The sequence below is a fragment of the Rhinoraja longicauda genome, chromosome 21 (assembly GCF_053455715.1).
Source record: "Rhinoraja longicauda isolate Sanriku21f chromosome 21, sRhiLon1.1, whole genome shotgun sequence".
In the NCBI taxonomy this organism is placed as follows: domain Eukaryota; kingdom Metazoa; phylum Chordata; class Chondrichthyes; order Rajiformes; family Arhynchobatidae; genus Rhinoraja; species Rhinoraja longicauda.
In genome coordinates, this window is record NC_135973.1 from 17,404,572 (window position 1) to 17,432,264 (window position 27,693).

General features: G+C 41.8%; 1 protein-coding gene across 3 annotated transcripts in view; it reads left to right on the forward strand.

Moving 5' to 3' along the window:
• LOC144603973 (myosin phosphatase Rho-interacting protein-like) overlaps nucleotides 1-27,693 on the forward strand; it is a 129,779-nt gene that overhangs the window by 93,633 nt on the left and 8,453 nt on the right. For 2 of the 3 annotated variants that reach the window (XM_078417871.1, XM_078417873.1), the window contains exons 11-22: nucleotides 1,159-1,227; nucleotides 1,892-1,981; nucleotides 7,174-7,283; nucleotides 9,167-9,710; nucleotides 11,663-11,779; nucleotides 15,319-15,466; nucleotides 17,121-17,238; nucleotides 18,106-18,265; nucleotides 19,598-19,717; nucleotides 22,001-22,087; nucleotides 22,917-23,076; nucleotides 23,933-24,018. In XM_078417871.1, the coding sequence (XP_078273997.1) occupies nucleotides 1,159-1,227; nucleotides 1,892-1,981; nucleotides 7,174-7,283; nucleotides 9,167-9,710; nucleotides 11,663-11,779; nucleotides 15,319-15,466; nucleotides 17,121-17,238; nucleotides 18,106-18,265; nucleotides 19,598-19,717; nucleotides 22,001-22,087; nucleotides 22,917-23,076; nucleotides 23,933-24,018 (1,809 nt within the window). The remainder of the gene's footprint in view (nucleotides 1-1,158; nucleotides 1,228-1,891; nucleotides 1,982-7,173; nucleotides 7,284-9,166; nucleotides 9,711-11,662; nucleotides 11,780-15,318; nucleotides 15,467-17,120; nucleotides 17,239-18,105; nucleotides 18,266-19,597; nucleotides 19,718-22,000; nucleotides 22,088-22,916; nucleotides 23,077-23,932; nucleotides 24,019-27,693) is intronic. The other variant, XM_078417872.1, reaches the window with a different exon arrangement.

Here is a 27,693-nt window from a genome sequence, read left to right on the forward strand (position 1 = left end):
GATCACAGAGAGAATGTACAAACTCCGTACAAACAGCAGCTGCAGTCAGGATCGAACTCGGGTCCCTGGCGCTGTAAGGCAGCAACTTTGCCGCTGTGCCGTTCCTGTGCCATCTTGTGCACTGCTTCTGATTCTTTTTCTAACATTGGTAGAAATGTTATTTTTCTAACATTGGTATGAATTCAGTAAAGAAAATTCTCTGTAAATAAAGGTCGCCGTCTTCAGCAATGATGAAGATGAGCAAATGTCCACAGTACTCTGTCCAACATTGTGGTGGAAATCAGATCCTTGCTCTATAACATTATGTTTGTTTGAAAGGAGGGAAGGAGGATGTGCCAGTAAGAGGAGCCAGCGCTGCCGTCGCAGCTGCGGCTTGCCTGCAGTCCGTCTGTCTTTTGTGTTTTTTGTTGTTTTTGTCTGAATTGTAGTTTTAATATGAAGTAGTGTTGTATGTTATGTTTGGGGGGGGGGTGGGAGGGAACGGGAACTGTAAAATTCTCTCTCCAGAACGGAGACGCGACTTTTGTTTCTGTGTCGTGTCTCCGTTCCTGCTGCGGCCTACCACCGGCCATGCACCTGGGACCACCTGGGGCTCTGGTTCGCAGAGCTCACGGCCCGGACTCACCACCTGCGGCGCTGGCTGCCTGCGGATGCTGCGGGAGCGGCTGCGATTCGTCTCCGGAGGCTCCGGCGCGGGCCGCGTGGACGTCGGAAGCCCGCAGGCCCCTGGGTGGGGGCCGACATCGGGAGCACCGGCAGCGGCAGAGGCAACGTGTTCGCCCGCCCCGAATCGCGGGGCTTGGGTCGGCCCGCCGCGGACCTTTCACCGTCCAGCGGGGGCTTCAATATCGGGAGCCCCGACTGCCCCGACGAGGCAACTCCAACAGCCTGACCGCGGGACAAGACGGCAGGGAAGAGAAAAAGACATTGTGGCCTTCCATCACAGTGAGAAGGGACTGGAGGAGACTCACTGTGATGGATGTTTCTTTTTGTTTGGTGTTAGTTGTGATTGTATGTGTTATTGCATTTTTATTGATTAATCTTATTGGTCTTATTGTTCAACTGCGGGTAATGTTTCATTTTACTACACATTTATGTGTATGTAACAAATAAACGACTATTGACTATTGACTATTGACATACTCTGCTTTCTTACAGTGGAAGAAGCATTGGTTTGTTCTGAATGACCAAGTTCTGAAGTATTACCATGATTCTGTGGCAGAGGAGGTAAGTGTCACAACATTTACTTTGAAGAATGGACAGGTTGGAGGAAGACATCTTGTATGGTGTATTTTTTTCAGATTCAGCCAAAACTTCCTTTCTTGACAACCAACAATAAATACTACCTTCAGGTTTAGTTAAAAAGTGATCGCAAACCCTCCTGGGGTTGATTTATGGGCATCCTGTACATATGAATGTGGAGACTGTTGTAAGTTGCAGGGCTGCAGGTGTTGTCTGCTGTGTGGTAACAGGCATTTCCCTGTGTCTTCTCCCCCCTCGCTCCCAGAGGTGTAACAGTTGGGGGTTGAGTTGAGCCGAGCACAAATGGTAGTGTTGAGCAATTTCATTTGTTTGTTCACTGAATCTGAGAGGCCAGCTAGTGGTCACTCTTTCTCCATCTGCTCCTTCTGCATCACAGCTGTTTTGTGATCCTCTCCCATACGTTTTGTCCGACGTGTGATAAATTTGGTTATGATCGGTTTTCGGGAAGGAAACGCTATCGTAACCTGAAGGGTGCCTGTGCTGAAAATACTAACGATCCACCAGCATTTGGGTGAACAAATTTAATTTCAACTTCATCTGGAATTAATCTCTTACACTGACTGAGAGCTCCTTGCATGTAAATAGTGCCTACATTTTATATGGATTTTCCTTGTTGTTGTTTCTGCAGGCAGTGGATTTGGATGGAGAGATTGATTTAAGTAATTGCTATGATGTGACTGAATATGAAGTTCAAAGGAATTATGGATTCCAGATCCATGTAAGTATAGATTTCACCTGACATATTCCAGAATAAATTCATGACAAAAACAATGACTGCAATAAAGTCAGATCATGTTCGGCATAGATAGTGTGGGCTGAAGGGCCTGTTCTTGTGCTGTTTTATTTTCTATGTGTTTGAGCTTTTAATGTACTAAACCAGCACTTTTGTCACCCCGGAGGGAGAATGAATAGGTGTGTGCATATTGTCACAATAATTTGGAGACCCTTGGGGCACTACATCACTTTCAATACGCTTGTGTTTGGACAACTTTACCTTTATGTTTTCTGAATTAATGGTTTAAAAGTCCACAACCTGCCTCAGCTTGACAGGCACATTAACAACGAGACAAACAAATAAATATACAATAATCAATAATATAATAAATGATCAGTAACACGAGGTAACCAGACAATAATAGTGCAAATCAAAGAATGTAGTGCAAAGTCCAGAGCAAATCTTTGCTGAGTTTGTGTTGTGGTTAGTCTTGTGCAGTATACTTCAAGGACCTGATGGTTGATGCTAAGAAGTGTTCTTGAATCTGGAGATCACCAGATTCTCCAGTAAGAATCTCAGACTCTTGAACTTTCTTCCTAATGGTGGTAATCTCCCCGATAGATTAATGTTCTGAGATTGTCTGTTGTTTCACTTAATGGTCAGAAACAGTAGGATTTTCAGTGATTGATCAAGTTAAGAGATAATTTCTAAAGAAGCTGTAAGATTATTCATGAAATTAGTTTACTGTGATACATCTAGGGACTAGTTTCTCAGTCACACCCGAATGCTATTTACATCTACTGTTTGAGACTCCATTCTCTGAGATAAATTATTTCAGCTCTTGTAATAAGTTATGAAATAAGGGCTTTATGGTCCAGTGAGTCGGTGAAATGTTCAATAGATCAGTATAGAGGGAGCATTACTCGGTATTTGATTTTGCCTGACATGGAAGGATTTAGAAGGATGAGAGGGGATCTTATAGAAACATATAAAGTTCTTAAAGGATTGGACAGGCTAGATACAGGAAAATGTTCCCGATGTTGGGGGAGTCCAGAACCAGGGGTCACAGTAAACACTGGGTGGCACCACCAGCACTGGCTGCCTCGACAACAGTCTGTCTGTCCTTTCTACTGTTTTCATTATTTTAAGTATGTGTTAAAAAAATGTTTTAAATTATCTGGGGGAGAATGATATTCTTTTAAGTTTCAATGATGTAAAACAAAAATTTGGACTTGACTCAAAATATTTTGTTAAGTATCTCCGGATCAGAAACTTCATAACATAGATGCAAAACTCTCTAGTTCTCTAGGTCTGCCAACTCAAAACTCTTTAGAAAAGGCGGCTTTAAACCATCATGAGGCAGGTGGCCAAATCTCACAGTTTTACCAAATTATTATAGCTACAGCAAAGGAATCTTCAGAAGATAAAAGGCTTGCGTGGTGTTCAGATCTTGATGAAGAGATTACTGTAGAATGGCAGGATATATGTTTACAGTCTCAAGTCCAGACAATAAATACACGGTTCAAATCAAATTACTCCAGTACAAATGGATAATGAGACTATATATTACTCCTGTTTTACTGCATCGCATTAACCCTAATACACCTGATCTGTGCATCAAATGTGGTGTACACGAGGGTAGCTTGTTTCATCGCCTTTGGGAATGCCTCATCATCCAAGAGTACTGGAAAGAGATAATAACAACTTTATCTATTACCACAAAAGAGAAGCTTCCACTATGTCCTAAACTTTGTATTTTTGGGTGTTTTCCAGCAAGCTGTAAACTTAACAGTACAGATAAGACGATGGTTATATTTTGTCTGCCTGAAGCTAAACATAAAATTGCTCTGTCATGGAAATCAGTTTAGAGCCCAAACAAGCAAAGTTGGGTTGATGGATTACTGCAGTGTCTTGCTTTGGAGAAACTTACATATATAGTTGAGGAAATAGGACACTTTTGAAAAGATTTGGGCTCGTTTATGATATGTCTGGAGGGGGAAGATTTTACTGAGGCCTTGTAGTGAATGAACTGCTGCCTGTCTTTATTTACATTGTGATTATTGTCTGGTTAGGATATTAAAAGTGGGAGCAGTATATATATATATATATATATATATATTTCTTTTTTTAAAATAGTTTTTTCCTTCTTCCCTATCCACTATGATGAGGAATAGTTCATTGTAAACATGTACTACATGTACTACGTGCCTTACTTCCTTTATATTTAAAGTGCCTACAGGTCCCTAAATGCGACCTTGTTGTTGATGTACCTTGTTATGTTATGTTAAGTGTTTTTGTATGCTATTTGGAAAAAGCAATAAAAAAATATATATATTTTTAAAGTATGTTTTAGTGTTTCTTGGTTTGTTTTATGTGGGGGGTGGGGAATTGGGGGAAACCTTTTTTCAATCTCTTACGTCGATGGAGATGCGATTTTTCTCCATATCGTATCTCCGTCCCCACTGTGGCCTAACAACGTGGAGTGGTGCGTTCTTTCCTGGAGACCGGCTCGACGCTTCAAGCTGCGGGCACGGTGCGGACTTCAACATCGTGGAGCTGCGATCCTTTGCCAAAGATCGACTGTGGAGAGCTCCAACTGTTAGGCCTGTGGACTTTAACATCGTGAAGCCCGCGGTCTCTGGTAAGAAGAGGCCGACTCGGGAGCTCCAGTGCCGCGGAGAGTTTTTTCAACTGTCCCGACACCGGAGTTTCAGTCATCCCGACGCGAGGGCTTGGACAGTTAGCAGCGGCGACTGCAGATGGTTCAACAGCCCCGACCGCTGGCGAATAAAGAGGAAGAGGATTGAACTTTATTACCTTCCATCACAGTGAGGAATGTGGAATCCGCTATGGTGGATGTTTATGTTAAATTTTATTTTATGTGGCTGTGTGTCTTGTTACTTAGTATGGCTGTATGATAACTCAAATTTCACTGTACCTTAAATGGTACATGTGCAATAAATTAAATCATGAATCTTGCTGGAAGATAGATATTCTGGATGAAGGACTGTGACTAGAAGACTGTGACCTATTGGGATCTGTGCTGAGACTTCTGCTGCTTGTGATATATACAAATGACCTGGATGTAAATGTAGATGGTTTGGTGAGTAAGTTTACTGACCACACCAAAATTGGAGGAGGCGGACAGTGAGGAAGGTGTCAGATGATACTGTGGGATATAGATCAGCAAAAATTGGCAGAGAAACGGCAGATGGAATTTAACCTGAGGAAGTATGAGGTGTTGCACTTTGGGAGGTTGAATGTAAGGCGAAATTATACTTAATGGCAACACCATTAACAGCATTGATGCGTAGAGGGATCTTGGAGTCCAAGTTCACAGCTCACTGAAGGTGGCAGCACCAGTAGATAGGGTGGTAAAGAAGGCAAATTGTTAGGGGCATTGAGTATTCATGAGGCAGGAATTCATGATGCCGCTCTGTGGGACTTTGGATGGGGGTATTGTGTGCAGTTCTGGTTGCCCCATTACCGGAAAGATATGGAAGCTTTGGAGAGGGTGCAGAGGAGGTTACCAGAATGCTGCCTGGATTAGAGGGTTTTACTTACAGGAAGTGGTTGGATAGACTTAGATATTTTTCTCTGGAACATTGGAGGTTGAGGGAAGATGATAGAATAGAAGTATATAAAATTATAAGAGGCCTAGATAGGGTAGACAATTAGAACCTTTCTCCCCACAGTGGAAATGTCCAATACTAGAGGGCTTGACTATAAGGTGATAGGGGGAAGTTTAATAGAGATGTGTGGGGCAAATGTTTTGTTCACAGGGTGGCTGGAACGCATTGCCAGGGACGGTGATGGTGGCAGATACGATATTTGCTTTTATGAGGCTTTTAGACAGGCACATGGATGTGCAGGGTATAGAGGGATACAAATCATGGACATGCAGATGAGATCAATGTAACTTGGTGTCATATTTGGCACAAGCATTGTGGGTTCTTGTGCTGGACTGTTCTGTATTCTATATGAAAACATCCTCGCCAACAGTCTGTCTGTCTTTTCATCTTTTTTGTTATTTTTAGTGTGTTTTTAAAGTTTGTGTTAATGTTCTCTGGTTTGTTTTATGAGTGGGGTGGGGGAGGGGGTCGGGGGAAACTTTTTTTCAATCTCTTACATTGCCGGAAATACAATTGTTTTCCGCATCGTATCTCCGGTCGCTCTGCAGCCTAACATCAGGCCTTGCTCGAGACTAACTTTGAGCCCCACCAAGGGGCCGTGGACTTATCATCGGAGCCTGCAATCCCTTGCCTAGGATCGACGCTCCAACTGCGGCCTGTGGATTTCACCATCGAGGAGCTTGCAGTCTCGGCAGAGACTGATGTCAGAAAGCTCCAAAGTCGCAGGAGGTTTGACTAGCCCCGTCCCGGGGTCCGATCGCCCAGCGCGGGAGAGCTGAGATCCCCCCTGATGTGGGAGCTTCATCGCCCCGACGCGGAGGGCCCGACCGCCGGCTATGGGAGCTAAGGCTCGAGGCCCCCGACCGCGGGAGAACAAAGAAGGGAAGAGATTAAACTTTTTTTTCGCCTTCCATCACAGTGAGGAATGTGGAAGAGTTACTGTGGTGGATGTTTGTGTTAAAATGTATTTTGTGTGCCTTGTTGCTTTTTATTGGTCTGACTGAATGGTAAATCAAATTCCTCGTATGTTGCAAAACATACTTGGCTAATAAAGTATGATTATGATGATGATTATGAAATGTCAGCCTGTAGCTAATGTTGTTTGTTCTATATAAAAGCAACCAAACTCTGCGTTTAAATTTGCTGTATTATTTATTTCAAAAGTTTGATTATTTTTACACTATTTGGGTGGTACAGCAGCACACTGGTTGAGCTACTGCCTGCCTCATCGCTCCAATTACCTGGGTGCACTCCGAACCTTTTGTATTCTCCATGAAGTTTACATGTTCTCCCTGTGACTACATTGGTTTCCTCTGGGTGCTCTGGTTTCCTCCCACATCCAAAGTTGTGCAAGTCTGGAGGTTAATTGGCCATTGTAAATTGCCCCTAGTTGAGGAGCAATAGGTGAGTGGTGGAATCTGGGAAGTATTGAGGGTAATGTGGGGAGAATAAACTGGCATTAATGTAAATTGGTGCTTGTTTGTGGCCAAAGAACTAGGTTCTAACCTGTATGACTCTGATTCTTTTGACATTTTTTTTAATGATCCTTGATCCTTGAGCTAGACTTTAGGGAAAGTCTACATTCTGACTGCCATGACATCAGGGATTCGCCGGAACTGGATGCAAGCAATAATGAAAAATATCCATCCTTCAAATACACCAGATGTGACCAGGTACATGCCTAAGAAGTGTGTGCGTGAATGACTTTCATTTAATGCTTGGTATATTATTAGCAGCGGGGCAGTCCTTGGTGATGCTGTTAAATTAAACTGAAGGAGTGAAGCTAATTCTGATATTGTGCAAGCAACACTTGTGTTATGGCTGAAAAATCACTGGCAGAATTCACAAATCAACATCCAAAAATTTGAGATATGGAATAAAATTTGTTCTCAGAACAAATGTGGGAAGAAAAGTTAATAAATAAACACAGCATATGTTTTTGTTCAACTTCCATTTCTTGATGCATGCACAGATGATGCAGCTTCTTGTCATGGTGTATCATAATATGCTTTTTCTAGAAACACAACACCCTTCCCCTTATCATGCTTGGTTGCTTAAATATCAAAAAGTTAATATAACAAAATGAAGTTATTTCTGACTGGCTGTACCTGGTGTTCGCCATCAACTAACCTTGCTCTCTGCCGCATAACATGCCTCGCTGGAAAATGTGCGCTGCAAGCTGGAGCAATGACAGGAATAATTCTACTCCAGTAAAAAAATGTGGGAACTGAGTAGAACTGTAATGACACAGCCTTGCTTGCTTCCAGTCAACCCTGGGATTGGGTCAGCAGTTAATCTGCTGGTATATCATGTGACAAATGTGGAATGGTAAAACAAACGTTCCGAGGACAGTCAAATTTGAAAAGGATTCTTCATAATCCCTCTGAGTTCATTGAATCATAGTTTTTATGGGGTTAAAAAAAAATCAAGTATGGTAGTCGCTGCTGCTCTCGAGATCTTGGTTCAAAAACATTACACTGCTTGAAGGAAGGAAGGTGCACTGCAGCTCAGAGAAACTACCACTGGGTATGGAGGAATCTTGCTCTGACCTTCCCTGTGGCAGACAGCAGGGGCATCTCCATTAACTACATCAAACATATCCTGTCTTGGAGATAGAATCATCGGATGATTACACCACAGTCCAGCCCATCTTTCTACCACGGCGAAATTACAAATTCCTTCTTCCTTTTCCTCAGCTTTGCAAATTTTTCCTGATGTTTATCTCACATTTTCGTGATACCACAATGGAACCTCCACAACGTTTTATTGTTACTGTTTATTTTCTGTGACCTCTGCAGTCCTAGACCCTTGCATCAACAGGATCAGTCTCTCACTGTCCACTCTGTACAGGCATAATTTCAGACCTACTCTTAGTCTGTGCTTCGAAGAAAATATTCCCAGCCTCTATAATCTATCCTTGCAATTGCAATCCCTCGTCCTAGTATTCATTCATGTAAATTGCTCTGATGGTTTTATTCTGCATTCATAAAGCCCAGAATTGTGTATGACCTAATTCCTCATCCTATCCTGACATTTTTGATGAGTTGTGCACCCATATCTCCAGATCCCTCTGCTCCTGAATCCTTTTAGAATAGTATTCTTTCTTTCTATATAGCCCCTCATTATTCTTACCAACAAGCCAGAACTCAGGCTGCGAACTGACCATTTAACTTTATATCTACTTCACTGTACTCTGGTGCAAAGTTAGTGATCTGAAATATTACCACTTTCACCACAGATTCTGTCTGAATCTTTTTTGGTTTACATTTTACATGAAACAACATATTTATTTTCTAATTTTGCGATATCCCCCACCCTCTTAAAATCTATTTAGTTTGTGCACAGTCTAAACTCACCGTCTAAAAAAGAAATGCTGCTCTATCAAACTTCTCCCATGCCATTGGAACTAGAGAATTTTTTTCCCATTCTCATTCTTTCATTCCAAAGGCAGAAAATAAGTGAAGGAAATGCAAAGAGTAAAGAGAATTGCTATATGAGTATATAACCCTGATGGGTTTAATATGAATGATTGTAATTTCTATTTGGTTTCCCACAGAAGTTTACCAGAAGAGAAGTTGAAAATGAAAACTTTGCTTGAAGGTGCATCAATAAATGGAAGACGGATAGCACCGACATCTATTGATGGAACTGGCTTAGAAGCTGAACGAAAGAAAAGTAGAGCTTGGGAGCGAAGGAAAGAAGGACGTTCAAAAACATTCGACTGGGCAGAATTTCGTCTGGCACAACAGCAGACCGATAGAGGAAATGTCCGTAGAACTACTACACTGTTCTTCAAGCTTGCATCTAATTCTGAAACGGGCGCCTGCGATCTGGAGATGGACCGAGCACGACGGAGGGAGGAGAGGTGCAGACGATTCGAAATATCTGGTCTTGATGATGCAAACAAGGTAGAGGTGGACAAGGCCACCATAATGTCCCCATGCCCAGAACCTAAGAGTGTGAATGTGGAAATTGAACATCGATGGCAGCAGGTAGAATGTACACCACTGCGTGAGGAGAAACAAATTCCTATTCCCAGTACGCCTTCTAGTGAAGGGGGATCTCCTTCACAGGACCTGGCACTAATGCTGAATAAGGAGGTAAGGAATGAACAATTACATGAGGTGGAAAATCTTAGTCTTTGTAGTTAATTTTTCAAATGATAGAACTACCGGAAAGAATGAACTACAATGATTTTAATCTCTTAAAATGTACAAAAAACTTTAAATAACAAAATGACCATTCTGTAATTTTAGCCCCAAAACCTTGTCTTTCACAACTTTTGAATTTTTTTAATGTTTTATTATTTTTATTTTCATTACTTTTATTTCTCAAATTAGAATGCTTGTATGGTGAGGGAAAAAGTGTTTTAAATACGCTGATAAAGACTAGCTTGATTTAGATGCCAGTTAGTCTATTCCTATTCCTAATTCTTGTGTTCTTCTATTTATATGTTTATCGTAGTATCCTTGGTAAGACTGCCAAAATACTTCAAATGCTGCCTGGCTCAGGTTATTAACTTGGAATTTAGATTTAGAGTGCTTTGATTGAAGTTTACAAGATATTAACAGGAATGGATGGAGAAGAACTATTTGTGATTTCTTGGGGAACTGAAACTGGAGGCAAAATTTAAAAATTAAATCCAGACCTTACAAGTGTGAAGTTGGGAATGTTTCATAATCATAGACACACAGAACTATACAGCATGGAAATAGGCCCTTCAGCCCACATTGTCCATGCCGACCAAGTTGGCATGCTGGACTATTCCCACTTGCTTGCATTTGACCCATAATCCTCAAAACCCTTCTTATCCATATATCTGGCTAAATGTATTTTAAAAGTCTAAATTATATCTTCTTCTATAGCTTCCTCTGGCATTTCATTCAGATATACACCACTCTCTGAATGAAAAAAATGCCCCTGAGGTCCTCTTTGTCTCTCTCACCTTAAGCCTGTGCCCTCTTTTTTTAGAATCCTCTACCCTGGAAGTTGGTAATCTTCTTCCACAATTGCTAACTGTTGCTCCCAAATCCCAAGGATGTGCAGGTTTGTAAGTTAATTGACCTCTGTAAAGTGCCCCTAATGTGTAGGGAGTGGGTGACAAAGTGACGTACAGTGTGAATAGGTGATTGATGGTTGGCGTGGACTCAGTGGGCTGAAGGGCCTGTATCTCTATACTGAGTTTCTTGCTGTATCTCTAAACTAAACTAAAATAACTCAACTCAAACAAACTGAAGTAATTTCAACTTGAACATTATCTTAAATGTTGAACAGGAATTCAGAGTAAATGTGCTATATCTCATGTTATAATTCAACAGGCTCTTGTACAACATACTTAAATCCACTTGCCACAACATTTAGTTGACATATATTCGGTTGCATGGTTATGCAGATTCCCCCTTGTTCTGTTTCATCCTGTTCAGCATTAGAGTCATAGTTCATAGTCCTTGCCAACCAAGGTGCCTATCTATGCTCAAGCCATTTTTCTGCATTTGGTTCATATCCCTTTAAACTTCTTATCTATGTACCTGCGCAAATGCTTTTTGATTGCTATGATAGTACACCGCCTCTATCACCTCCTTGGGTAGCTTGTACCAGATATCCTCCACCCTCTGTCTGAAAAAACGCCCATTAGATCTCTTGCCTTCAAACTATGTCCTCTCGTTTTAGACCCCCCCCTACCCTTGGAAGAAGACCATGATCATCTACCCAATTTAGGACATCCTTCAGCCTGTTGTGCTCCATGGAAAACAACCCAGTTTTCTTTAGTAAAAGTTTAGTTAAGTTCATCGAACAGCACAGGAACAGGTTCTTTGGCCCACAATGTGTGTGGTGAACATGATAACAAATTAGAACCCTTGTTCTGTTTATCTAATCCTTCCATAAATTTCAATTATCCATCTTCTGTGTTAAACTGTTCTATCATCTAACATCTCTATTAAATATATCTGCTCTGTATCCCATCAGTAAACGCCTATAACTTTGGTTCATAGTCATTTATCCCAACTGTAAGAATCTGCAACTGTTGATTTTGTGATACTTATCTCTGCAGTTGGAGAAGTTACAGCAGGAGGTCTCCAAATTGCATGAACAAAATAGAGAATTGCAGAGGCAATTGAAGGCAGCACAGGAAAGGGAGCATTGTGCACGGGATGGCTATGTTCTTCAGGTAAACACAATTATAGCCTTTATATTATACCATTCAGGGCTGTAATAAACAATGTGATGAATCAATATTAAAATATCCCCTGCTTTTTCTATTTACATTATTATATTTAGGTATTCGGTCTTGAGATGATATTTGAAAACATATAATTATTTAATGTACTTGCATGTGTTACATCTTCGTATTTCATTGTGTGTTATATAATAAATGCAATACTCCTTTCCAGTAGGTTTTGGTTTACAAAATTTTGCACCAGTGTACTATTTGTTTTCAGCTTCATTTACATGTTATTGTACAGAGCAAAACACTTTTTTCAGGTTTTAGTGGACAGACACGTCTCCAGCCTTTCCCATCTGGACACCCACGGCAATATATCCTCAGTTTATAGAGACACGAGAACTGCAGATGCTGGAATATTGAGCAAAATGCAAAGTGCTGGAGGAAACTAACAGGTCAGGCAACATCTCTGGAGGGAATGTGCGACATCTGAAGAAGCATCTCAACTTGAAATATTGCTTGTATATTTCCTCCACAAATGTTGTCTGACATGCTGAATTCCTCCAGCACATTGTGTTTTATTATCCTCAGCTTTATGTCTGCTTTTCTCTCTACCATTTACTGTTGTTCAGAGTTCTGCATGGGTCTGTTTGATTCTTATTGTTTCTATGTACTATGTATTTTACATTCCTAACAATAGTTTATGGATTTATTTTGCCTGGAATGTTCTCTTATTGTGTTCAATTCTGGTTGCTGAGTTATAGGATGATGTGGAGGCTGGGGAGAGTGTGCAGAACTTACCAATGTCTACTCTGTGTCCCGTAGTTCTACTCTTGCTCCCCCTCCCCACAGACGGGTTAGAATTCCCTGGTCCTTACCTTTCACTCCACCAGCCTCCGCATATTCACCACATTCAATGTGATCCCACCACCAGTCTCATCTTCCCATCCCTAACCCTTTCTGCAGAGATCACTCCCTCTGCAACTCCTCATCCCCTCTCATCCAAACCATCCTCTCCCCAAGTACTTTCTGCAACTGCTGGTAATGGAACACTCGTCCCTATACCTCCTCCCTGACATTCATCCAGTGACCCCAGCACCTCATTTCAGGCGAGACATAGATCACGTGCAACTCCTCCAACTTCATCTATTGCATTCAGTGCTCTGGGTGCTCCCTTACGTCGGCGAGACCAAGCGTATACTAGTTGATTGTTTCACCGAAAGCATGGCACTCAGCCTGCCAAGGACTGTGGATGTCCCAGCTGCTGGCTATTGGAACTCATTCCGCTACTGATATTTCAGTCTTGGGCCTCCTCCAATGCCATTGTGAGACCCACACAAACTGGAGGAACAGTAGGTTATATTGCTCTTGGGTAACTTACAGTCTAATGATATGAACATTGAATTCTTCAATTTTGGGTAAAGACCTGACCTGCAAACACCTCACCCCACCACTCTCTTCCTTCTGCCCCTCCTGGATGTGCACTCATTTCACCATTTCCTCTTCACCCACCCCTTCCACCTATATATTCCTTTTTCTGGCTTCACATTTCATGCCTCTATCTTTATCTTATCTCACACCTGTTGCCTTTTCATCCCTGGTCTTTATCCAACCATCTACCAATCAATCCATGATGTCTGATGAAGGGTCTCAATCCAAGACGTCACCTATTCCTTTTCTCCAGAGATGCTGTCTGACCCGCTGAGTTACTCCAGCATTCTATGACTATTACATTGCAACTGCATTCTTGATCTCCTCATTGGCAGACCTCAAATAATCATCAGCACAGGGGACCTCAGAGTTGTGTGCTCAATCCTCTACTCTAATCTCTTTATACCCATGACCGTGTAACCATAACCAACACCATCTTTAAATTCACTGACGATACCAATGTTGTTGAACAAATAACTGGTGGTAACATTTCAGAATGCAGGTGAGAGATCAATAATCTGTTTGATTGGTGTCAGAACAACAATTTTGCCCTCAACGTTAGCAAAACCAAGGAGCCGATTGTTGATTTCAGGAAGGGAAAGCCAAGTGGCCATGTACGGATCTACATTGGCGGTATATCGTTGAAGTGAGTCAACAGCTACAAGTTCCTGATTGCACGCATCTCTGATGATCCGTCCTGGGCCCAGCACATTGGTGCAACTACAAAGAAAGCTCACCAACAGTTCTACTTCCTCAGAGGTTTGAGGAAATTTGGCATGATGCCAAATACTGGAGTGCACATTGACTGGTTGCATCACCACCTGGTTTAAAAATTCAAACGCTGAAGAGCGAAGCAGGCTGCAGAAAGTGGTGTATATTGTCCAGTCCATCACACGTACTGACCTTCCCACCATTGAAAAAATCTACAGGAACCGCTGCCTCAAGAAGGCAGCTAATATTATCAAAGGCCATTGCCATCTCTCTTGCTGCTACTATTAAGAAGATGATACAGTAGCCTGGGAACCATTACTTTCACATTCAACCATCAGGTTATTAAAGCATCCTGCACAACCTTGCATCAGCATCGAATTACTATGAACTTTGCACCACTATGGTTGCTCTGTGAACTTTTTTTTGCACCTATCATGGTCTTGTTTACTTGAAATTGATAATTTATTGCATATTTATTGTTGTTATTGGGTAAGATGTTCCATCTACACTAGTCCCACCTGCCTGCATTTGGCCCATATCCCTATATACATTTCCAATCCATTTACCTGTCCAAATGACTTTTAAGATGTTGCCTCAACTAACTCCTGGTAGCTGATTCCATATGCCCACCACCTGGATGAGGTTGCCATGGAAAAGGTTGCTCCTCAGGTTCCATTTAAATTTTTCCCCTCTCACCTTAAACTTATGTCCTCCGGTTCTTGATTGTCCTACATTGGATAAAAGACTCTATGCATTCGTTTAGTTTAATTTAGTTTAGAGATACAGCACGGAAGCAGGCCCTTTGGCCCACCGAGTCCGCACCGACCGAGTCCGCAGCGATCCCTGCACATTAACACTATCCTACGCACACTAGGGTCAGTTTACACATACACCCAGCCAATTAACCTACATAACTGTACATCTTTGGAGTGTGGGAGGAAACCGAAGATCTCGGACAAAACCCATGTCTCCCCCCATTCCCCACCATCCCCCTTTCCCCCACTCTCTCCTCCCCCCACCCCCACATTCTCTCCTCCCTTAAGCGCTTTAAGGCAGCTACTCTGCTGCTGCGCCACCATGGCCATTCATCCTATCTATTCCCCTCATGATCTTATACATTTCGATAAGATTGCACCTCAGCCTCCTGCACTCTAAGGAATAAAATCCCAGCCTTCCCAGCTTCTCCAAATAGCTCGGGCCTTCAAGTCCTGGCAACATCCTCATAAATCTTCTCGGCACTCTTTCCACATTAACAACATCTTTCTGAAAGCAGCATGACCAAAACTGAACACAATACTCCAAATGCGGCCTCATTACCATCTTGTACAACTCATAACATCCCAATAGTCCTCAGTAAAAAATATGCGATGCTGTGTTAACAGACCTGTATTCATTCCATTCAGGCAACCTGTGAGCGTGGTTTCACAGCAATGGAAGAATCCCATCAGAAGGTGATTGAGGAGTTGCAAAAACAGCACCAGATGGAAGTAGAGAAACTACAGCAGGAGAAAGAGCGCCTTCTGGCTGAGGAAACTGCCGCAACTGTAGCTGGTAGAAACAGTTTACATATTTGTATCAGGATTTGAATTTCTTTTGAATAAATGATTCAAAATTTTCAATTTTTGGGGGAACTGTAACTACACGATGACTCTATTTGCAATTCCTGTCACTGATTTGTTCCGTTGCCATGGCTATTGTCTGAGGCTGAATCACAATGCTTCCTCCTTTGATCTCTAGGTGATAAATACCATAGTTCCAACTGCATATTCAGGCAATCTCTGCCCATTTATTTTCTTCTCTGATACTCACAGAAATCACTTTGTGATTTCTTTGTCAATTAACTATGTATTACATGTTAATTTACAGTAGTTAACTACCCAACATATCTTTGGGATGTTGCGAGAAACTGGTCCACCAGGCGGAAACCCACGTGGATGTGAAGAGAATGCAACTTCACACGTACATCACCCTGGGTCAGAACTGAAACCGACTTTGGGGCTTTATACACAGCAGCACCAACAGCTGCACGACCACGTGTCCTCTGTAACATAATTTGATTCTTCCCATTCAGATCAACTGAAATTTGAGTTATTTGTGTTCCTTCAGCTTTGACCTCTTTCATGCATCCTCAATTTTAATTGCTCCGCCACTATTTTCAGCTAGCTAGGCTCTATATGCTTGCATTGCCTTACTAAGCCGTACCATCTTTCTACCCTTCTCCTTTTCAGATGTTCCTTAAAACGTATCATTTGACCAGGCTTTTGGTTTAGTATTCCTTTACCTAATCCTGTATCAAATTTTGTTTGTAAACCCAGGCATGTGAATTTTCCGTGTTTCCGCGGATTTCCGCGTTTTTAAAATCCATTTTCCGCGCTTTTTGCATGATTTCCGCGTTTTTCACTTTGCCAAAATCGCGTTTACCAATGGAGAAATTAGATTGAATAAAAGAAAGAAAAATAAAGAAAATAAATTATGTATAGCAGCGTTTCTCAACTGGGGTTCCCCGGAACACTAGGGTTCAGCTAGAGGTCGCTAAGGGTTCCGCGAGAAATGGCCGCTAATCATTGAAATCCGGACAAAATTACGAGAGCCCACTTGAAATCCCCCCCGGCCTGGAAGTCTCCCCGAAAATGTGGCACCACGGCTGGGCACGGCAGCCAATCACGACCTCATCAGGACTTCCATGGCTGATCGGTGGGTTGAATTTGCAACCTGTGGCTGGGTCTCTGGAACTCCAGCCCAGCTGGAGCCAGCACATCTATCCCCATAGCCGGCTTCCTTGGCCAGCTGGATAAACCAGCAAAGCTTTGGAAACAAGAGTGCCAGAAAATCAGTGGTGGAACTGTAATGAGTAAATATTAAATTTAAGTGCAAGATTATATAACTAAATTAATTAAAATAATAAAAAATGTATTAGTATACAGTGATATATTCACATTATTTTGTAATGTCCGTTTTTACTTTAAAATCCACTAAAGGAGGCTTGTAACTGGTTATTTTGTGTGTAAATTTTCAATTTTTTCCAATTTTTTGACCCCCGCTGTATGCCTCGTGCAGGTGCTCGGTTCTTTTCCTCTTTTTTTGACCTCACTCACATGCCTGCAAACACTACTGTGAAGTTGCATGGAATTTTTTTGTGTTAAAATAATTATACAAATTGCAGTTGGAGTTGAGCCAATTTTTGTTGTCACCTGTTTTTTCATAGCTATTGAAGCAATGAAGAATGCCCACAGAGAGGAACTGCAGAAAGAGTTGGAGAAAACAAATCGGTCCCAGATTAGTGGAATGAATGCAGATATAGAGGATCTGGACAGACAGCATAAGTAAGAGCTTGCTCATCAAAGCTTTTAGAAATTGATAGCAAAATACTCTCGATGCCACTGAACTATATTTGTATAACGTTTGCAATTCAATGCAAAAATAGTTACCAACTTCGGTTACAGGTATCACTGTTTCTCACCTCTGAGGTGTGTACTTGGGTCTGGTGAACGTTAGAAAGACTATCCCAGTATCATGCTTGCAAAATAGAGAGTGCTAAAATCCTCAACATTTATTAAGAGCTGAACATTTTGCGTCAATGACCATTCATCCTATCTCAGGTTAACAAACTGAAAAATTAGCTCACATTTTGCAGATCTAATCTAATTTGATTAAATGCATTAAAACATCAAATGCTGAAAACACCTGGCAGCTCAGGCAGCATCTCCAGAAAGAATTTTGTGTCAGAAATGAGAAGGTGAGAACACTAAATAGTTTTAAGTTGCAGAGAAGATGGGAATTGCTAAGTATGTTTGCATTATTTCAGATTGCTATTACAATCTGTTATTTTAATTAACTTGAGCACCATGTCTATATTTGAAATTTTAAGCGTTCATTTTTTCCCTCTCTGTTCTAGTTCCAGATTAGAGTCCAGTAGCAATAACAAACTAAATTTTTATCTGTAGATTTTACTTTTTGCACATTACTGGGGTACCAGCATCTTAAGTTCTCATTCAATCCATCCATACCTTGATATCTGTCCTTAAATACATAATGACCAACCGGAGAAGGATTACTATATAATATATATATATATATATACAAAAGAATGTTTTACTGGGATGTGATATATTCTTTTAATGCCTGTTTGTTTTCATTTTTTAGTCTGATCTCACATTGATCATTTGGTTCTTTTATTCTCTAATTTACAGTGAGGAACTGGGGTCTATCCAACGGGAGCTGCAAGTTCTATCAGAACAGTACTCTCATAAATGTTTAGAAAATGCACACTTGGCCCAGGCTTTGGAGGCTGAACGGCAGGCACTTCGGCAGTGTCAGCGGGAGAATCAGGAGCTAAATGGCCATAACCAGGTAATGGTAAATGACATATTAGACAGCGCAGTATTCATAGTGCTTGCTAGCAAGAATAATGGGAATTTCTGGAGCCAAACATAAAGTGTTGGAGGAATTCAGTGGACCGGGCAGCATCAATGGAGGGAATGGATAGGCGTGTTTTGGATTGGGACCACTTCAGATTGATTGTATTGGGGGGGAAACTGGGAAAAGAAAGGTTAGGGTGGGAAAAAGCCTCGCAAGTGACAGGTAGATAAAGCTGAGGGTATTTTGATTGACAGGTGGGTGGTATATGTGACAAAGACTAGAGATGAAAAGGACAGAAAAGCGTGTTAGATAATGAGAAGAGTAAAGCCAAAGGGATGTATACAGGTAGAAGAGGAGGTGGTGGGGAAAGAAGGGTGCGATAGTGGGGAAAGATGGGTGTGCATTGGGGAGGGGGGGGGAATGGGTTATTACTTAAAATTGGAGAATTCAATGTTCGTACCTTTCGGTTGTAAGCTGCCCAAGTGGAATATGAGGTGATGTTCATCCAGAGTAGTGTGGACTTACTCTGGCAAAGGAGAAGGCCCGGGGCATAAAGGCTGATATGGAAAGCGGAGTTAAAAGGGTTAGCAACCTGGAGATCCAGCAGGTCTTGAGGGTTAGTGTTCACCCAAACAGTCACCAAGTCTACACTTGATATCGCTGATGGAGGAGGTCACATTAGGAGCACCAAATGCAGTAGATGAGGTTTGAAGTGGTGCATGGACTCTGTCTCACCTGGAAATGCTGCTGGGTCCCTGGGTGGAGGCGAGGAAGAAAGTGTGGGGACAGTTGTAACATCTCCTGTAGTTGCAGGGTAAAGTACCTGGGAAAGGGGGAGTTTAGGTGGGATGGGATGATTGAACCAAAGAGTTGCAGAGGGAGTGGTCTCTGCAGAAAGGGGTACGGTTGAGAAGATGTGATGGTGAGATCATGTTGAAGCTGATGAAAATGTCAGAGAATTATGTGTTAGATGCAAAGGCTGGTGGGGTGAAAGATGATGCCAAGGGGAACTCTATCCTTCAGGAGGGAGGGGTAAGTTCTTTTGTATGTAATCTTTTCATCTATATCCCTGAAACAGGGAAAGGGAAAAACATCCAGAATTCTTATTCTTGAATATTTTACAGCATTCCACCTCGAAACATGTGCCTACGTAAGGTGACTGCATCCATGCTCTATAACTAAGTAACTCTGTATTTAGCTTTTTATCTAAACGTTTCGGATTTGCACTGGTTATAATTAGTAAGTAGAACGATTATCCCATTCTATCACTAGATCCAGCTGTATTCTTCAAGCCACCTTTATGTTTCTTGTTCTTTTATACAGGAGCTAAATAATCACTTGGCTGCAGAATTTGTCCGATTAAGGGTGCTGATTACTGGGGATGGGAAGGAAGAGGGTGCCGGCTCACCCCTCTCACTGGGGAAAGATGGCTACGAACTGGAGGTAATAGGAGAGCCATAACTAGCATTTCTCTGATTTGTTGACATTGCCTGTCGTCTCTTTGTAATGGGTGCTTTGGGGGTCTTCTCTCTGAACAAAGGACAACGTGAAAGGCTGAGTAATTGCTATTTACATTTATTCACGAGAAGAAAAACTTCACATTTGTACATGGTCATAGAACATCGAACAGTACAGCACAAGAACAGGCTTATGCCGAACACTATGCCAAGACCTACCTGCACATAACCTCCCTCCCCCCATACATATATCCATATTCTTATCCCAAAGTCTTTTAAATGCCACTTATTTATCTGCTTCAACCATCATCCTCAGGAGTGTGTTTTGGGCACTCACTACTCTGTGCAAAAAAACTTGCCCCGCACATCTTTTTTAACCTTTGTCCCTCTCACCTTGAAGCTATGGCCTCTAGTATTTGAGTTTTGCATCCCGGGATAGATTCTGACTGTCTCACATAATTTTATATATTTTGATCAGGTCTTCCTGCAACCTCTGTCAAGCTTTTCCCTATAGCTAATACCCCCTAATCCAGGCATAATTCTTGTAAATTTCCTCGGCACTTTTTCCAAAGCCTTCACATCCTTCCTGTAATGGGTGACCAGAACTGTACACAATACTCCAAATGCAGCCGAACTGAAGTCCTATAAAGCTGCATTGTGACTTCCTGACTCTTATACTTAATGCCTGACCTATGAAAGCAAGCATACAATTGACTATCCCATTGTTTAAGAAACAGTTAGACAGGTACATGGATAGGACAGGTTTGGAGGGATATGGACCAAGCGCAGGCAAATGGGACTAGTGTAGACTTGGACCCCAAGATCCCTCTGTACATCAATGGTGTTCAAGGTCATGCCATTAATTGTATATTTTCCCCTTACATTTGACCTTGCAAAATGCAACACCTCACGATTGCTTTGATTCAACGCCACCTGCCATTTCTCCACCATTGCTGTAGCTGATTTATATCAAACTATATACTTCGACAACCTTCCTCACAGTACACGACTACAGCAAACTTGGTGTCATCTGCAAACTTACTAATCAATCCATCTACATTTACATCCAAATCATTTATATATACAGTGCCCTCCATAATGTTTGGGACAAAGACCCATCATTTATCTATTTGCCTCTGTACTCCACAATTTGAGATTTGTAATATAAAAAATCACATGTGGTTAAAGTGCACATTGTCAGATTTTAATAAAAGCCATTTTTATACATTTTGGTTTCACCATGTAGAAATTACAGCAGTGTTTATACATAGTCCCCCCATTTCAGGGCACCATAATGTTTGGGACACAGCAATGTAATGTAAATGAAAGTAGTCATGTTTAGTATTTTCTTGCATATCCTTTGCATGCAATGACTGCTTGAAGTCTGCGATTCATGGACATCACCAGTTGCTGGGTGCCTTCTCTGGTGATGATGCTCCTCCAGGCCTGTATTGCAGCCATCTTTAGCTTATGATTGTTTTGGGGGCTAGTCCCCTTCAGTTTTCTCTTCAGCATATATTTCTCTTCAGCATATTAGTGTTCTCCACAATGTCCTTCATGTCCTACTCCTTGGTGAAAACAGATGCAAAGCAATCTGACTCTTAGCACAAATTCCCTCCATTATTGATGAGGGGTCCTACCTTCGCCCTGGTTATCATCTTGTTTTTAATATAGATATAAAAAACTCTGGGATTTTCTTTAATCCAATTTGCCAATGCCATTTTGGGCCTTCTAATCACCTGCTTGACTTCTTTCCGCCTTTGTTTATATTCCTCAAAGGCCCAATCTGATTCCAACCTCTTAAACCTTGCATGCACTTCCTTTTTCTTTTGGACTAAATTTACAACCACTTTGGTCATCCAAGTTTCCCTTACTTTGCCCTCCTTATGCCTCCTCCTTACTGGAACATTCCTGGTCTGAACATCGATCAACTGGCATTTAAACATCTACCATCTGTCAGATGTGGACTTACCCAATAACAATTGTTCTCAGTGTATCCTCCTGAGCTCCTGCCCAATAACATTTCAGTTAGCCTTATTCCAAATTAGCACCTTCCCACAAGATCCAACCTTCTCCCTATTCAAAACAATCTTAAAAGTTATAGAGTTGTAATCACAATCCCCAAAATGCTCACCTATATCATCACTCAAACTGTTTTGCGCAATTTCTTTCTTTCTGTTTGTTGAAGTTTTTTGAGTGACTCTCAACATTTATCAATTTGGAAAAATGTAAAAAGTCTGGTAAGCTTTCTAACTTGGTAAATTTGCAGGTTTTATTGCGGGTCAAAGAATCTGAAATCCAGTATCTGAAGCAGGAGATTAATTCTCTAAAGGATGAACTACAGTCTGCACTGAGGGTAAGTGAACACACATGTGCAACAAACAATTATGTAAAATTAGAGTTATATCACATCCCAACTTTTGGGATCTTTGCTTTACAAGGCCTAATGCAACACATAGTTATGTCAAGGGTCGTAAATGTGCAGAAATATGGAGAAACTAGAACTGCTTTCTCTGAAAATAGAAATGAGGGTTAGATTTTAATTGTTCAAAATGTAATTGGGATGGATGATGCAGATTCAAAGACATGAAAATAACATGAGATATAGAAGCTAATTATAAAAATATTTCACACATGATTATGTTAATATGAAGCACTTTGCTGCACATGGGGATTCTTAAATTACAGCGTTCAGAAAGTAATTAACTATTAAAAATATATTAGGAGAGCTTGAATAAAAGAGATAGCAGTAGAAGTAGAAAAATAGAATTTGTAAATCTGTCTCAGGAGGGACCTAAATGCAGCATTGGGAAGAAGGGTTAAATGGTTTGTGCCTGTGCTAAAATAAGCTTGATAGCATGGTGGCCTTTATTTCAATTATGTAATTCTCGCAAATTAGAACCCTGTGTTAATACTGTATTTGTAATAATGGAAATCCAGTTTATGTACTCCACTGGAGCCTAGTGACCTCTGCTCTCTTACAGTTCCTACTTAACTAACATTTTGATTTCTTAACACAACTCCTTAGAGCTTTCATTAAATAACTACAAAATCAGCGCTGTAAGAATACGTCAGTGATATTTTCCATGATGTTAACTTTTCTTTCAGTAGGCACCCTATGCAATTTTTTTTCTTGCATGCTTCACTAAATCAGTCAATTTAATGGTATCTTTTTACGTTTTAAGGACAAGAAATATGCTACAGATAAGTATAAAGGTATCTACACTGAACTGAGCATTGTTCGAGCAAAGGCTGATTGTGATGTCAACCGACTGAAAGAACAACTCAAAGTTGCCACTGAAGCCATGGGAGAGAAGATAATAGACTGTGGTGTTGCTGGCTATGGTAAAGATTACAGAACTACTTTATTTCAAAATTCAAAAGGCATTATTTGAATAGCGCATAGGCCAGAGAGTCAGCCTGTTCCTTCCTCTGGTGAATGCACCTGACTTAAATTCTGAACATTAATTTTCTCTGGCCAATTTCAGAGGTGTTTACAAGGGATAAGACATTTACTTTGGAAGTAAATAGTATGTAGAAAGACTGGGAGCTTGGATTTAACTGAAGCTGCCATTGATTACGGGCGGCACGGTAGCGCAGCGGTAGAGTTGCTGCTTTACAGCGAATGCAGCGCCGGAGACTCAGGTTCGATCCTGACTACAGGTGCTGCACTGTAAGGAGTTTGTACGTTCTCCCCGTGACCTGCGTGGGTTTTCTCCGAGATCTTCGGTTTCCTCCCACACTCCAAAGATGTACAGGTATGTAGGTTAATTGGCTGGGTAAATGTAAAAATTGTCCCTAGTGGGTGTAGGATAGTGTTAATGTACGGGGATCGCTGGGCGGCACGGACTTGGGGGGCCGAAAAGGCCTGTTTCCGGCTGTACATATATAATATGATATGATGATAATAATAAGCGACTATTCTCAGTGGATAAATTAGCTTCCCCATTTTGCCCTTGTATTCTTCCCACACACTTTGTTGTTGTGCCTGAGTGATGTGGTTCCATCACAATCACAAGTGTTCCAAGCTCATATTTTTAATTCTTGTCCACAACAGAAGCATTTCAAAATGTTACAAGCTGCATCATCCTTCATTTCAACAGACTTATTGACTCTAATGCTAGATTGATATTTCAACATTACAATGAACTCATATATATATGTCTGCTTATCTTTTTTTGTTTCAATCTGCCACTACCAGACATCATGAAATCAAAAAGTAATCCTGATTTTTTGAAGAAGGACAAGCTGAACTCTGGCAGGTCTATGAGGAATTTGCGGTCAAAGGTGAGTATTGGAGATATCGCGAGAAACTGGCTCTTGAGTTGCTGGGCAGAGACACACACAACTACTGATCACCTGTCTCCTCTTTCATATGAATAATGTTTATTATTCAGTTAAAAATAACAAAGCTGTAGCTGTGGCATCCGCAAAGATTGAAAAAAATATTTTTTGTTATGTAAATCCACCAGAATTGGTATAGGTCACTCAGGAATTTGAGCAATTGTGGGTGAATTTCAGTGTCAGTTTTCCTCCTCACTAAATCTTGCTGTCTTTGGAAAGATTCCATGGTCCTAGGATTATCTGTTATTTTGACTGATCCTCTGCCAGTCTGAATTTCTGTGCTTGATCACCATCCCTCACACACCTCTTTGTGCATCCCAAATTTCCCCAAGATATGATGGTCAAAAGTTTTGTATGCTTTTTGCTTGGATTACTTTGTGTTAGTCCTAGTTGTAGAGCTGCCTGTGGTCTGACCCTTTCTCAGCTTCATGAAATTCCTGTTTAAAGGCCATTCTTCATTTGGCAATTTGCCTTGATAAGTTGGTTTATTTACTTTATTCATACTGCCTTGAGTCTGCCATGACGTGGCAGTCATCATGATTTTATGAAAATAAATATTGCTTGCAATAAGATTCCAAGTAAAAATAATGCTACAAAATTTAGTTTAGTTTCAATTTAGTTTAGTTTCGAGATGCAGCGCGGAAACATGCCCTTTGGCCCACCGAGTCCATACTGACCAGCGATCCCCCCACATTAACACGAGGGACAATTTACATTTATACTAAGCCAATTAACATACAAGCCTGTACGTCTTTGGTGTGTGGGAGGAAACCGAAGATCACGGAGAAAACCCACGAGGTCACTGGGAGAAAGTACAAATCCCATACAGACGAGTATCCACAGTCAGGATCGAACCCGTGTCTCTGCTGCTGTCAGGCAGCAACTCTACAGCTGCGCCACCATGCCACCCAACTCAGTGGTGAGAGGATGATGATCTTTTACAAAAACTAGAAAAAGTTAGATATCATAATCATACTTTATTAGCCAAGTATGTTTTGCAACATACAAGGAATTTGATTTGCCATACAGTCAGACCAATAAAAAGCAACGAGACACACAAAATACATTTTAACATAAACATCCACCACAGTGACTCCTCCACATTCCTCACTGTGATGGAAGGCGAAAAAAAAGTTCAATCTCTTCCCTTCTTTGTTCTCCCGCGGTCGGGGGCCTCGAGCCTTCCGTTGACGGGATGATCTTGACTCCCGTAGCCGGCAGTCGAGCCCTCCACGTCAGGCGATGAAACTCCCGCATCGGAGGTATCTCAGCTCCCCCATCGGAGGTATCTCAGCTCCCCCGCGCCAGGCGATCCGGGTCGCCCCGGGTCCGGGCTAGTGGAACCTCCTGCGACTTTGGAGCTTCCCGACATCAGTCTCTACCTGAGACTGCGAGCTCCTCAATGTTGAAATCCGCAGGCTGCGGTTGGAGCGTCAATCCCAGCCAAGGGATCGCAGGCTCCGATGGTAAGTCCACGGCCCTGCGGTGGGGCTCAAAGTCAGTCTCGAGCTAGGCCGCCAGCTCCATGATGTTAGGCCACAGAGCGACCGGAGATACAATCCGGAAAACAATCGCATCTCCGGCAAGATATGAGATTGAAAAACAGTTTCCCCCGACTCCCTCCTCCACCCCCCACATAAAACAAACCAGAGAACTTTTAAAACACACAAAAAATAACAAAAAAGACGTAAAGACAGACAGACCGTTGGCGAGGCTGCCATCGCTGACGGCGCCACCCGGTGCTATTAAGCATATTTTACGATTTTTTCTTCTAATTTTTCAACTTTTCCTAATTCCGATGAAAGGCCATTGACTTGTAATGTTCATTCTGTTTCTCTCTCCAGGCCTGACCTGCTGAGTATTTCCAATGTCTTTTTTTTTTTGAGAATGCAACAACAGGGTAGATAAGGAGATTGAAAAATGTTGAATGATGAAAGGATTTGGAGTGTTAGGTTAGCGGGGTAGGGGTATGCCAATTGAACCCTTGCACGTGTTCTGTTCAATAATACAGTAGCTAGTAGCTAATCTTTCACTTCACTGCCACGTTCTGTTACAAATTGCTCAAAGATCAATTAATATCTGTCTTGAATATACTCAAAACCTGCTAGACACAAAATGCTGGAGTAACTCAGCAGGTCAGGCAGGATCTCAGGAGAGAAGGAATGGGTGACGTTTCAGGTCGAGACCCATCTTCAGACTCTTCTTCAGTCTTGACCCGAAACGTCACCCATTCCTTCTCTCCCGAGATGCTGCCTGACCCACTGAGTTACTCCAGCATTTTGTGTCTACCTTCGATTTAAACCAGCATCCGCAATTTTTCATACTCAAAACCTGAAGGGCCTGTCCCACTTAGGCGATTTTTTAGGCGACTGCCGGTAACTGTCAAAGTCGTAGCAGATTGCTGAAATTTTCTTTTACCCTACGACAATGACCACGACAATGCCGAGTCAGGTCGATACAAGTCACTTTTTTTGTGAAACTAGCACCTGGCTAAGAGATTACACCATCTTCGGAAACATGGAGAAATTCCCACGCTTACCTGACCGTCAAATTGTCACCTCCAATCTACCAGTCAAATGTCCTGACGGTAAATAAATTGTTTAAACAAAACTCGACCCGAAACGTCGCCCATTCCTTCTCTCCTGAGATGCTGCCTGACCTGCTGAGTTACTCCAGCATTTTGTGAATAAATACCTTCTGATATCTTCAAATGCCTTTTCTTAATTTAATATTACGTGCTTCTATATGCATTTGCAACAACCTAGCAAACCTGGGGACAGCATACGACAGTGCCCGCAATAAGCTACGATACCTGGCGACAAGCCAGCTATCGCAGAGAAATTTCTATCTGGAATTTTTTTCCGCGACACGCCGAGATCCGCTACAATTCATTGAAGACTCCTCACGATCATGCCCGCGACACCCCGGCGAATGTTCGGCGACAGCCTAGTCGCCGGCAGTCGCCTTAAAATCGCCTAAGTGGGACAGGCCCTTGAGACTCGACAGCCATCATGGATAGAAATTTTCAAAGATTCACTACCTCAGAGTGAAGAGATGTTCTCTTCTTAGGCCTACTGGATCTCTCGGTTGCTAACCATTTTAACCACCTTTACCATACTGACATGTCCTGAGCCGCCACCATTGCCAGAGTGAAGCCACACGCAAACTGGAGGAACAGCACTTCATATTCCGTTTGGGTAGCTTACAACCCAATGATATGAGCATTGAATTCTACAATTTTAGGAAATGAACCTAATGCCCCCCTCCCCTTTTACACACTCTCTTCCCTGTGTCCCAACTGAACTCGCATCTATTTCTTCCTTCCCCCTCCCCTTCCACCCATATTCCTCTGGCTTCATAAATCGCAGTTTTTCCGTCCTTATCTCACATCCTGTGTCTTTTCATGTCTGGTTTTTGTCCAACCACCTAGCTATCAAAAACCGTCCTCACCTATCACCTACCAGACTTTGTCCTGCCCCTCCTCTCTTCCAGTCCCCCCCCCCACCACAATCAATTTGAAGAAGGCTCTCGACCGGCACCTTGTGTCTTTTTTCTATGTCTTATCATCCTAAATGCTCATCTTTTTTTTTAAATGTTGGCCTTGTTCTCGATTCCCTG